This window comes from Chelonia mydas, chromosome 1, assembly GCF_015237465.2.
Source record: "Chelonia mydas isolate rCheMyd1 chromosome 1, rCheMyd1.pri.v2, whole genome shotgun sequence".
Taxonomy (NCBI): Eukaryota; Metazoa; Chordata; order Testudines; family Cheloniidae; genus Chelonia; species Chelonia mydas.
Window position 1 is genome coordinate 340,698,775 of NC_057849.1, and position 12,657 is coordinate 340,711,431.

The window sequence follows — 12,657 nt, forward strand, 5'->3', positions numbered from 1 at the left end:
TAATGAGTAATGTCTATAATATATAACGATATAATGTAATGTGCATTGCTCATTACAGTATATACAAAGACAAAGCCCCAAAACACCCGGATTTTTGGACATCTATATAAAACTTGAAAATTGCTGAAAATAACCCCCTCAAAAAATGAAATTAATAAACCCCCCAAAACAGAAGCCCTACATACACCTCAATCTCCCTCCTTCTCCAGATCATTCCTGGAAAGACTCATTACTTTCAGTTTGTCGTCCAACACTGATCTCCTTTCCACCATTCCTACCACCTTCGTGGACATAGCTCTCTCAAACTAATTTAGTAACTTTTAAATAAATAAGTCAAACTACTATGTCCAAAATCGCATACACTCTAAAGAGGAAGCAATAAATCAATAAGATGTGTATGTAACTAAAGCATCTCTTTTTATCTTCATTATCTCTTGCTGTTGTAGTCCTCATTCTTCTGGTCCCAACCCCCTTGTTTGTCATCTGTTACTGTCTTGTATCCTGCTTGGGGCCAGATCTTGCAAACAGTGCTCACTACAAAGTGTGCTCTCATTGATGGCAGTGGAGACTGCTCCCAGTAGTGAGTGCTATGCTCTGTAGTAAGCATTTAGAAGATCAGGACTGGAATTGAAGTGGCATGTGGGTCCGGTACCTGTCTCTTTATGTATCTAGTGCAATTCACCAAGACAGCATACAACTGAATCTTGCTAAAATTCACATATTCACAAATCCTTTAGCTCTCTCAAAATACCCAATATTCTTACTCCACTTCTTAACGAAGATTTCATGGCAGAGATGATAGTGCTGTCAGTTGGTCAGGTACTACTGAAATTTCATTAATTTTATGAAACATATAGTACGTTTACTCTGAATGCTATGAAGTACTGCTATAAACAACTAAAACTAAAGTACCCTTCATAAACTAAATGAGCAAGGTGCATTTTATAAAGCAGTAGCCTTGGGCTTTGTTTTTCTAAATCACTTTTGTGCATTTGTTCACAAATTTTGACAACCCTCAATGGAGCCTCATCTCTGCTTCACATAGAAATCAATGACAAAACTCCTATTGAGTTCAGTGAGGGAAGGAATGAGCTCTTCCGGGAAATCCTGGCTCTAGTAAAGTCAATGGGAGTTTTGCCATTGATTTAAATGAAGCCAGGATTTCAACCCTAGTCTTTGGTGTGAATTAGCCAGGTGAAGCCTGCATCTGTTTTTGAGCTAGCCAAGCATACACGAAGGAGGGTGTTGAACATTTAACAGGTGAAAAATACCTCCGATAACTCAGTAGCGGCTGAATGGATTTTTTGTTAAGCTTTCCAAACCAATTCATCTCTGAGCCAAACATGAGAGAATTCAGGCCAAGAGGAAACTTTTTGGGGGGAGTGGCAGGAAATGACAGTATAAGTGACTGAAAACAGGGGAGTTAGAATGCAGAGTGCATCTTAGCCTAGTGATGCACTAGAAGAGCAAACGGACTTGCGCAATGGGAGTCTTGCATGTCCAAACCCTAGAACTATAAAATCCATGTACTGCAGGAGCAGATAAGGTATGGGGGGCTTTTTCCAGTGAAGAAAACTACTCTGTATGCCATTAGGTTCATTTCTGTTTAGAACAGGAATTTGTTTCTTTCCATCCTCTACCAGGAGCTCTGATTCAAAAAATGTCCAGTGAGTCTGAGGGTATCTTCTCCTTCAATGGATTGCATTACCCCAGGGCTAGGATGTTCTGCTTCTCTCTTATTTCTTCCCTCCCCTTCAAACTCCGAGGTGTGTTTTTCCCTGATAATCCCTTTCTCAAGGCAGCGTGTTTGCAGAAACTAATGGAAAACAAACCACTTTTAAAGGAATTATTGCCTTTTTAAAAGTGCTAATTTCCATGTGAAATTTATGCCTGCCAGCAGAGGCAGCCGAGGAGCACCACAGGCCGTTCTAACGAGACAATTCATTAGCCGGCGAGTGTACACACGCCATAAAGAACATTAATTCGCAAAATGGAAAACTAATAGAGTGTTTAGCTGGCTCTTTATCACCAGTGACAGTCTGCACTCTTCTCATCATTAGTGTTTACTGAACTGATGGGGGCTGCAGCCCGGCCAGCTTATCACTACTCATCTCAAATGAGTTTGCGATGCTTTTTCAGCTTGGCTGGCCTTCCTCTCTCCTCCCTTGCTTTAGTTTTAACCTGTAGTTAGAAACACAGATTTATGGGAGGAAGCTCATAGCTTCCATTGCTCTTAGCACTTTCTGTACTTCACTTCTCTTTCCTTGCACATGCCATTAGGGGCTCCGAGGATCTTCACCCCAGAGTCCCCTAGTTATCTGGAAGACCTTTCATTATGGTCATGGTCCCCTCTGGCTGAGGACCGGATGCTGTTCCTTAATTAGCTAGATGGACGCTGTTGTTAATGACAGGTTTCGGAGTAGGCCAATTACACGTTCCCCATTCAAAGGCTGAACATGCTGTCTCCTTTGCCCTGTATGGACTTTGTCTGAGTATTTAATTCACTCACAAATTGTGAGATTTTCAAGGCACTCAATGTTGGGCTAACTTTGCTGCCATTGAAGTCAAGGGGAGTTTTGCCATTGATTTCAGTAAGGGCTGAGTTTGACCAATGCAGAGCATTTAGAAAATCTCATCCTACACTGATCTTTTATTTGTGAGGTCCAGGACTGGCCCTTAAAATTCCTCCTCTCATGCAGGAAAGAAGTGCCTTTTTATTTTTGCCGGACTCCATGCTCTTCACTTCATTTTTCTCTTGATAAATCTGGGTTAGTCATTTTCAGTCCCTTGTTCTTTTTGCACGTGTGTGTTAAATATTCCTGGAGCCTTGCACAGACTGGAGAAGCAGAGCAACTCTTTGTTCAGAGATGATGTCTGTATTTGATGCTCACGATAGCATAGAGAGTCGTAGTGCCAACTTGAACAAGGCTTGGCCTACTGTGCAGGGTGCTTAAACCAGGTACTCAAGGTTCTGTGCAAGCTCCATACCTACAACAATTGCTGCACCAATGAACCTAAGACCTGACCTGCAGCATCCCTGCTGTTCCACACTTGGGCCCCAAATTGCTTTGGCCAATGAAACTCAAGCCTGACCCACAGCAAGAATGGTGGCTGAAATGTTCAAAAGTATGTTCCCTCTCCCCGTGTTCCTTTGAGCAACTGCACATTAAAGATCAGGCAAACGTACACATATGGAACTTTACTCACATGAGTTGTCTCAATTAAGTCAATGGGGCAACTCAACTGAGTAAAGCTACATACACGTATGAGTGTTTGCAGAGTCAGGGACTAAGAAGATGAACTAAATAATCTTTCTACAGATGTCCTCACCCAGGTCCCCGGAAGTGAAAGCCAGAGCACTGACCTGCAGTGCTTAACTTTTGTCAATTGGGGGGGGGGGGGGTTATTGCTTTTTCAGGACAAGATGGAAACAGTGGTCAGTAGGAAGACAAGTTTTTTAGACAAGTAGTTGTAGAGTAGTCGTGCCTGTGTAAAGTAGTCTCAAACCCTTAGTCTAAACATCCCTAACTATGAATGGGAAGGGTGTCGTAATCCAAATCTGGATTTAGCTCACAATTTCCCATATCTCTACAACAGGCTGAACAGAAAACCCACTATTAGAGCGGTGCAAATAGCTGACCAACCTGAAAAACCAAGGGGGAAAATTGTTTCAGGTCAACCTGAAATGAAAAGTTTTGGCAAAATGGAGAAGTAGGAAACCAATTGTTTTGAGTAAAATAAAACGTTTTGTTGGAACTGAAATGACGTGTTTCATTTGACTTTTAACTTTTTTTACCCTTTAAAAGAAAATTCTAATGAAATTGACGTTTCAAATTGAAAAATTGAAGTGTTTCATTTAGAAGATGTCAAAACAAAACGTTTTGATTTTTTTCAGACTTTTTTGGAGTTTTTTAATTTGAAAAAATGCAACAGGAATTTGTTAAATAGTTCAGTTGACCTAAATCTGCATTTTTTTGGTGAAAAAAAGTTTTATCGAAAAAAATTCATCTAGCTCTAATCAATATCCAAATATCTCCTCGGCATTCGGAGAGTCAAAATATTTTATTTAGAGATGTAGCCCTAAGATGCCAAACAGGACAATTTAGATTGAGACCGTGAGTGATCTACACCTTAGAGCCTCAAATGATTGTGCTGCAGCAGAAAGCAGTCCAAGCGATTATTTTTTAAAAGTCATGGAAGACAGGAGAGATTCCAGAAGCCTGGAGAAGGGCAAATATAGTGCCAATCTATAAAAAGGGAAATAAGGACAACCCAGAGAATTACAGACCAGTCAGCTTAACTTCTGTACCTGGAAAGATAATGGATCAAATAATTAAGCAATTAATTTGCAAACATCTAGAAGATAATAAGGTGATAAGTAACTGTCAGCATGAATTTGTCAAAAACAAATCGTGTCAAACCAACCTGATAGCTTTCTTTGACAGGGCAACAAGCCTTGTGGATGGGGGGAAGTGGTAGATGTGATATATCTTGACTTCAGTAAAGCTTTTGATACTGTCTCGCATGACCTTCTCATAAACAAACTAGGGAAATGCAACCTAGATTGAGCTACTATAAGGTGGGTGCAAAACTGGTTGGAAAACTGTTCCCAGAGAGTAATCATCAGTGGATCACATACAAAATTGGAAATGACTGTCTAGGAAGGAGTACTGCGGAAATGGATCTAAGGGTCACAGTGGACCACAAGCTACATATGAGTCAACAGTGTAACACTGTTGCAAAAAAAGCGAACATCATTCTGGGATGCAGGAGTGTTGTAAGCAAGACACGAGAAGTAATTCTTCCGCTCTACTCCGCACTGATTAGGCCTTAACTGGAGTATTGCATCCAGTTCTAGGCGCCACATTTCAGGAAGGATGTGGACAAATTGGAGAGAGTCCAGAGAAGAGCACAAAAATGATTAAAGGTCTAGAAAACATGACCTATGAGGGAAGATTGAAAAAATTGAGTTTGTTTAGTCTGGAAAAGAGAAGACTGAGAGGGGACATGATAATAGTTTTCAAGCACATAAGAGGTTGTTACAAGGAGGAGGGAGAAGAATTGTTCTTCTTAACCTCTGAGGATAGGACAAGAAGCAATGGGCTTAAATTGCAACAAGGGAGGTTTAGGTTGGATGTTAGGAAAAACTTCCTAACTGTCAGGGTGGTTAAGCACTGGAATAAATTGCCCAGGGAGGTTGTGGAATCTCCATCATTGGAGATTTTTAAGAGCAGGTTAGACAAACACCTGTCAGGGATGGTCTAGATAATACTTAGTCCTGCCAGGAGTGCAGGGGACTGGACTAGATGACCCCTCGAGGTCCCTTCCAGTCCTATGATTCTAGGTGGACATATGGCTTGCATACAGTTGTTGTTTATTATTTCTTTAGTGCCACAAAAAGAAAAGGAGGACTTGTGGCACCTTAGAGACTAACCAATTTATTTGAGCATAAGCTTATTTATTAGTTTATCTATTTGAGCATAAGCATAAGTGCCACAAGTGTACATAGTCCTTTGCAAGAAGATAAAAAGACAAAGTCCCTGCTTCTTGGAGTTTACACTCTAAATTAGATCCAGACTGCATTGCAACAACTGCAAGAGACCAAAGTGGAAGGAAAAATGCGTAAGCACAAGAAGAAAAGAATTGTTTGAGAGCAGTGTCCCAGCTGTTATTCCCACAGAGAGAAAATCATTTAAGTTGATAAACTTTGCATTTCTTATTGGTTATGTAGGCTTTTTAATTTTGTATGTTTGGGGTTGATTCCTGACTTGTTCGGGTGAGATAGAGAATTAGATCTGAGGGACATCAGCATACTGAAAACTCCACAGAATGTGCCACTTAATAGTCCCTCCCAAAGGCCACGTACAGGTTGAATAGAAGGGGAGACAACCTAACTTTGTGGAACTCCATATAACAGCACCTTTGGATGATGAGCTGTTGCCCTACACCCCACTCTAGGAATGCAGCGCAAGGAGAGCATCAGCATGGATGCCTGTTCTTCATCCATCCCCAGGAAGCAATCATGTACCAACATCACCCAGGGCCGTTTCTTTCCTGTACCCAAGTCTGTACCCAGACTGACAAAGGGCGTGAAGATCTGAGGCTTAACTGAAAGAAGGATGGCGTTGCTAATTGTGATATTGTAAAAAGACATCTCCTGACTGTCCTGTCACTGGCTTCAAAACGTAGAGGTCTCCTGATGTTTGCCTCTCCCTAAGAAATCTACTTGAAATAAATCCTTGATGTCGGATCTGACACATACCCATTGTACATACTTGTGTGTGCTCCACCTGTTTGCTTCTTTAGAAAGCAAACATTTGCTAGTCTGTCTGGTTTCTTCCCACTCCTTACAAGGCGTTTTCTGTCAAATACCGTTTATTCTTATTTATTTTTATTACACGAGTGCCCAGAGGCCCCAAGTGAGATCAACGCCGGTCCCACTGTGCTAGAAGCTACAAACACAGTGAGAGACATTCCTTGACTCAGAAAGCTCACACTCTAAATAGCCATGGCACGCAAAGGAAATATTAGCACCTTTTCACAGATGGTGACTTGGAGCACAAAGAGATTCAGTGACTTGCCCAAGGTCACACAGGAAGTCTGTTGCAGAGCCACAAACTGAACCAGGGCCTCCAGAGGTCTAGTCCAAAGCAGTAACCACAAGAGTATCCTTCCTCGTGCGTTTATTTGTAGTTAGCACTTTGTAGTGATTTGCTGTTTTCATCTGACAATGAGTAAGTCTTGCTGGCCCCAGGATTGTGGAGTGAACTCCCGTAGCAGCTAAGGACCATCGTAGACCTCTAAGTGCATATTTTTTGTCCTTGCCTCCTCTAATGTAACATATGAAAAAGCTCCAAACAAAATACTGCACTACATATGCTTCACCCCTGGGGAGAGGGTAAAAGAACAATATGTGACAGACGTTAGACACGTTGCTCCAGGGCTGGAGTACCCCCGGGGAAAAATTAGTGGGTGCTCTGTACCCACTGGCAGCCAAGCTCCCCTTTGAAATGCAAACAGAAGCCATTTATTTATATAAATACATTTTATCTAATAGATGAAAACACGCATGCATGCACCCGCCAGATTTACTTCACAGGGTTAGATTGTGCAGCAGCTAAATCAGAACCTATAATCCCAAACTGATTTGCTCCCCAATGCTATTAAATCATTCAAATCCGCTAGTAGTCATTCTGATCAAGCAGGAAGCGGGCAGAGCGCTTGCAATGTAGGTGTTGATTGGTTACATAGGTTTGTATGTGAGGAACATTGCAGGTTACGTTTAATGTTCCCGAGGACTTGTAATTTACATCCATCGATTTACAAGGCACAGTGTTTCAAGAGGCACCAGCATCGCTTTGAATTACAAAATGATTGAAATCATTGGTGACAACCAGCATACTGGATTTATTTTTCTTAAGTTTGGTGGAATGAAACATTTCTTCTCTTTGTTTTTCTCTCTGTTTTGGCAGCACCCGGAGCAGGCTAGGGAAAATCCTCTCGGCCAGCAGGACAACCCAACCCAGTTCAGACAAATGAAATTTGGTTACTTACTGCTTAGCAGTCACATTGCTGGACAGTATTTAAAAATCCTGGGTGATTTAGTTGAGCAGCAGGTCTGACTTTTGGCTGAATGAGAAAACTGACCATCTGGCCAAGATTCCTTGTAGGTGCCACCAAGTAGCAGAAGAAATGGATGCCTGCCCAGCCTGCTAATGCGTCTCCTATTGCATTTCTGGAAGAGCACTCCTGTGCACTGTCCCCAAAAGGCAGCGTGGGGTTCACCTGCCATTGGGTGACATTTACCACAGGCCCACAAGCTCATCAGCCTGTGCTCTGTAAGCTGCACTGGCTCCTTCTCCTATACCAGATCCTATTTAAACACTCTGATCAGGACCTTTAAGGCCCTCAGTGCCCTGGGTATCTCTTACCCCACCCGCTCTCCATGAACACATTTGCTGAGGACGTACGGGATGATGGAATTACTGGTACCTAGAGCAAGAGCTGGGGGAGCAGGGGATCTGCTCAGTGGCTGGCTCTCAGCTGCTGAACTAACTATTCCACCAGTCACAAGACGAGGAAGAGGAAGGAAGGTACTTGCATTGACAAGTTGGTTGCACACCATGCTGGAGAAAATGCAAAACAGTGTATCTTAAGACCCTGTTGTAATGGAAGGAGGCCAAGCTGGAATAGATTCTGCTATAGAGACCTGGATTCTGGAAGGAAGGGGATGTTCTTGTGGTTAAGGCACTAGGCTGGGGCTTAAGAAATCTTCATTCCGTGTCTCGCTCTATCATAAGCTTATTGTGCAACCTTGGGCACGTCACTTAATCTCTCTGTGATCCAGGGTCTGGATATTTTTGTGATAAAAATCTCATAATTTTACATAGCTTTTTTTGCAGATTTAATCTAATTTGATTGTTCGTCTTGTATTAATGTCTTCCCCCCCTTGTGGCAAGGAAAAAAGAGACGTCTTCAGGAAGGACTGTCCAGCTGTAGAAATCCAAACCCGCCTCTCACTGCAGTGCAGTACTTGACTTAAAATGGGAGGAATCGATCTACAGCCTCTGAGAGCAGCAACTACCATTTTGGGAGTCGTTTCCCCCCCCTTCCCCCCCTCCCGGCCTTCCAACCCACCACCCCACCCCACCCCGGCCTGGTGTAATGAGCCGCCCAAATTGACTTTTCCACATTTGATTTAAATAAAGAGCAGATTGTCCCATTCCCATCTCCCCACCAGCACCAAATGTAATTCTATCTTTACTTAAACTGCTGCAAATTAATTGAAGAGCTGTGCACACAAAAAAACCCACTGCAAGGGAAATTAGCTGAGTCTTGTATTTCAGATGACACGGCCATCCATCTCCCTGCCCTCTAACGAGGCACTAGCAGAGCGAGCTGCAACAGGCCATTCTGGTTTCTTAGGTAGCTTGCTGCCCCACCATCACCTTCAGCTGATTAAAGGAAAATGATTCTTCCACTTATAATACCCCGGGCGCAGCTCCGCGACTCAGGGAGCAGCTGAATCCAAGAGCTTTTTCCATAGGATTTAAGGAATATTTTATTATAAACTGAATGGAAAATTGTGGGTTTTTTGAAGAGAGTTGTGCATGGTGACGGGAGGGAGGGAGAGAGACTTTCTGACTAAAACTGTGATGAAATAAATAACCTCAGACCTGATCCTGCAAGATCCAGGGGGCCCCCTCCCCCATTGAAATGAATGACAATTGAGAGTACTCAGCAGGTTACTGGGTCGGGTCCTAAATGGAAAAGCATTAACTTGTCTTTCCAAACCCTTCCTGGAATCACCTATTAACGTGCTTATACTGAGATAGGGACTTAGCAGGCCAGCTGATTAAAATCTCAAAGAGTATATTGAGCTGCATATATAAATATGCTGTATTTTGCTTGTAAAGATTAGTGGGTGGGTGTGTTATGCGCACACTTCCCAGCCTTGTCTGCATCACCGTGAGCAGATTCCATCAGGGTTACTTCCTTGTGTTTTTCCCTTTGACATTTAGGAGCTAGTTAATTACTGTCACTTTGCTTCCTGGGCTCTGACTTTCTTTACTCACGACTGTCTCCTTGGTAAAAAGACTTCATAAATTTCATTGAGCTGAGAGGAGAGTTCATAAAGCAGTCTTCCCAGAGACACCCCATTTTGATGCTGTTTCACTATGTGCACATTTTTCTTTTGCTGTCGCTTACACTAAAAGTAGCTGCACAGTTCGGTTGCGTGCTTTGTGCAGTCCTTTTCGTTATGTTGTTGCTAATTTCTTTTTAATTTTGCTGCTGTCTTCTGTGTTTATCTTGATCTCTTTTACTTACAAATGGTCATTTGACGTTTTTAGCGATTTTTCATGTACTTGCTGTCTTTACAGAATACATTTTCAGGGGCTCTTTTAATTTTATGAAGAAGCTTAAGAACTAGAGTAGATTCATTTTGTGAAGGTTTTTTTTTTTTTTTTTGTTACATGGCAATAGAAGACTTTAAATGAATCAGTCCCCCCCGTCTTTTCACTAAGCTCTTGGTGACTCTAGCACTCACGCCTTCTTTCCCAAGCAGTGTGTGTGTGTGATTTCTTTCACTAGTGGTTGGTCTACTGAAGGACAAAGAAGAGCCTTTTATTGCTGCTACCTAGGGGTGTGATTTCCCTGCTCGTGGGCGTATACTCATGGTAGCCCAATGAGAGCTAGCAGGGGTATAAATAATACTGTAGCCAAGGTAGCGCGGGCCGGGCAGCTGAGCCATGCCAAGTACATACCCACTGTGTTCAGGCGGGTTTGTACTCGCTGCCACTGCCCGTGTTACTGTGGCTGCACTGCTATTTATATGCACATCGAGTTACCATGAGTATATGTATGCAAGCAAGGGAATTGCACCCCTAGGTCTTGGTGCAGACAAAGCCTAAAATACTAATTGACACACTCCTCTGAAAGGTAGCATGGTTTCGTGTTCCGGGAACGAGGGGTGTGACAAATAGAAATACTTTAAGACTGTATGCCGGCCTGGCTCTGTCATGGTGGTTTCTATACGAATATCTTTGATTAAGGACTTCCCAATAGGTGGCCATCTGGAATGGGTTAGTCAGGAAAGAGACGGCTCAAGGTGGTCGCTTAATCAGCTTCTGCCTATGAGTGCTTAAGGGACAGTGCCGGCACTCTTGGCTCTGATGACTCTGGCTTGGTCCCCCAGCAGCCTACAGAGTTGGTTTTACCAGGGAGGGCCAAAGCCCACCAACACTTGTAAAAGGGGCTGGGGACAAAGAAGCCTTGCAGGATTTATAAGGACATTCTCGCAGGGATGCTGGAGGGAGCCAGACTGAGAGAAACTCAGACCCAGGAGCCTTGAGGGGTGTCTGGAGAAGCTAGTCCTGGCTGGGTGGCCATTATGGGACAGTAGGTAAGATAAGATATGTGCACAAGTGATTTGTTTTAAAATCCGGTTTTTCTCACTAATGCTTCATTCCTACTATTACCTAAACATACTTTGTTTTAAGAAGGCTGTTGGTCACTATAGACTGGTCACAGGTTCTCAAAGGGAAGCAATGCAGTGCCCGAAACCCAGTCAGACCTGCAGGTGGTAAACAGGGTGACCAGACAGCAAGTGTGCAAAATCGGGACGGGGTGGGGGGTAATAGGAGCCCATATTAAAAAAAAAGCCCCAAATATCGACTGTCCCTATAAAATCGGGACATCTGGTTACCCTAGTGGTAAATGATTGGTGTACATGGGATAGTGACCCCAAGTATCAGAGTGGAAGAACTGCAAGATTCCACCCCCAAGACAGGTAAGGACAAAAGGCCCAAAACCTAATGTGGGTGCTCGAGCTAGTGCATTAAATATAGCAGTGTGGCCACAGCGCCACGGGGCAGCTTGGACCAGCACCATGTGCACAATCCCACCTGTCCCCTTAGTGCATCCTTTGGCCTGAGTTACTGCACATGCCTCTGCAGCCACGCTGCTATTTTTAATCACTAGCTTGGATAAACTTACATGCACTAGCTCAAGCAGAGCTAGTGCATGTATGTCTACCCAAGCTGGGAATCACCCTCCCAGCCGCTGTGTAGAGGTACCCTGAGAGATGGACTGGCTGTAAATGTTCCCTTGTCTTCCAGGAGCAGAAACCTCCATTGTGTTGCAATATACTTGCAAGCAAATGATTTTGGTGGTTGATTAAATGCCTCAGCTTTACTTTGGAGTTTAATCAATTGCAGAAACAGTTTGTTGCTTCATATACTCCAGGATCTTAGACATTATTGCTTAGCTAAACCTGTGAGAATGCATGTGCATATGGTGGAAATAAATGACATGACATGGTTGCTAAAACACAGCTGTTTGATTAAATATATTACCAACTGTTAATACGTAGACACTGTCTCTCTCACACATATCTATATCAGCGCCATCACCTGGTCAGGACAGCCATGCAAATATGGACCTCCCACCGGTGTCAGAACAGATCATGCAAACGCTGAGTGAATTGGCCAAGTCCTTCCAAGAGATGGCTGACCGCTGCTTGCTGGTTCTGCATTTGGAAGTCAGGTATGGCATAGAACATCTGAATCTAGAATGTGAACTTTTTGAGGTTAAGGCTACTATTAAAGCTTTAGTAATTAGATTAGCTTCTTCTAGTAGGTGCCCTACTCTCAATGAGAGAGATGTGATCATAGATCATAAAACCAGAAGGGACCATTGTAATCATCTAGTCTGATTTCCCAAGCCATAGAACTTCTCTGAATTAATTCCTGTTTCAACTACGGTATATATTTTAGAAACACATCCGATCTTGATTTTAAAATTGTAGTGATAGAAAATCTACCACAACCCTTGGGAATTTTTTCCAATGGTTAATAACCCTCAGTATTGAAAATGTGTGCCTTATTTCCAGTCTGAATTTGTCTAGCTTCAACTTCCAGCCACTGGCTCTTGTTATACCTTTGTCTGCCAGACTGAAGAGCCAGTTATCAAATATTTGTTCCCCGTGTAGGTATTTATAGACTGTGATCAAGTCACCCGTTAACCTTCTCTTTGTTAAACTACGTAGATTGAGCTCCTTGAATCTATCACTATAAGGCATTTTTTCCAATCCTTTAATCGTTCTCATGGCTCTTCTCTGAAGTTGAACCCTCTCTAATTTATCAACATCCTTCCTGA

At 42.8% G+C, this 12,657-nt stretch overlaps 1 protein-coding gene across 2 annotated transcripts in view; it reads left to right on the forward strand.

Annotated features, from left to right (window-relative positions):
• The window catches only part of EXOC4 (exocyst complex component 4), a 578,416-nt gene that overhangs the window by 521,399 nt on the left and 44,360 nt on the right, over window positions 1-12,657 (forward strand). For both annotated transcript variants that reach the window (XM_007055935.4, XM_043520885.1), the window contains exon 15: window positions 11,904-12,045. In XM_007055935.4, the coding sequence (XP_007055997.1) occupies window positions 11,904-12,045 (142 nt within the window). The remainder of the gene's footprint in view (window positions 1-11,903; window positions 12,046-12,657) is intronic.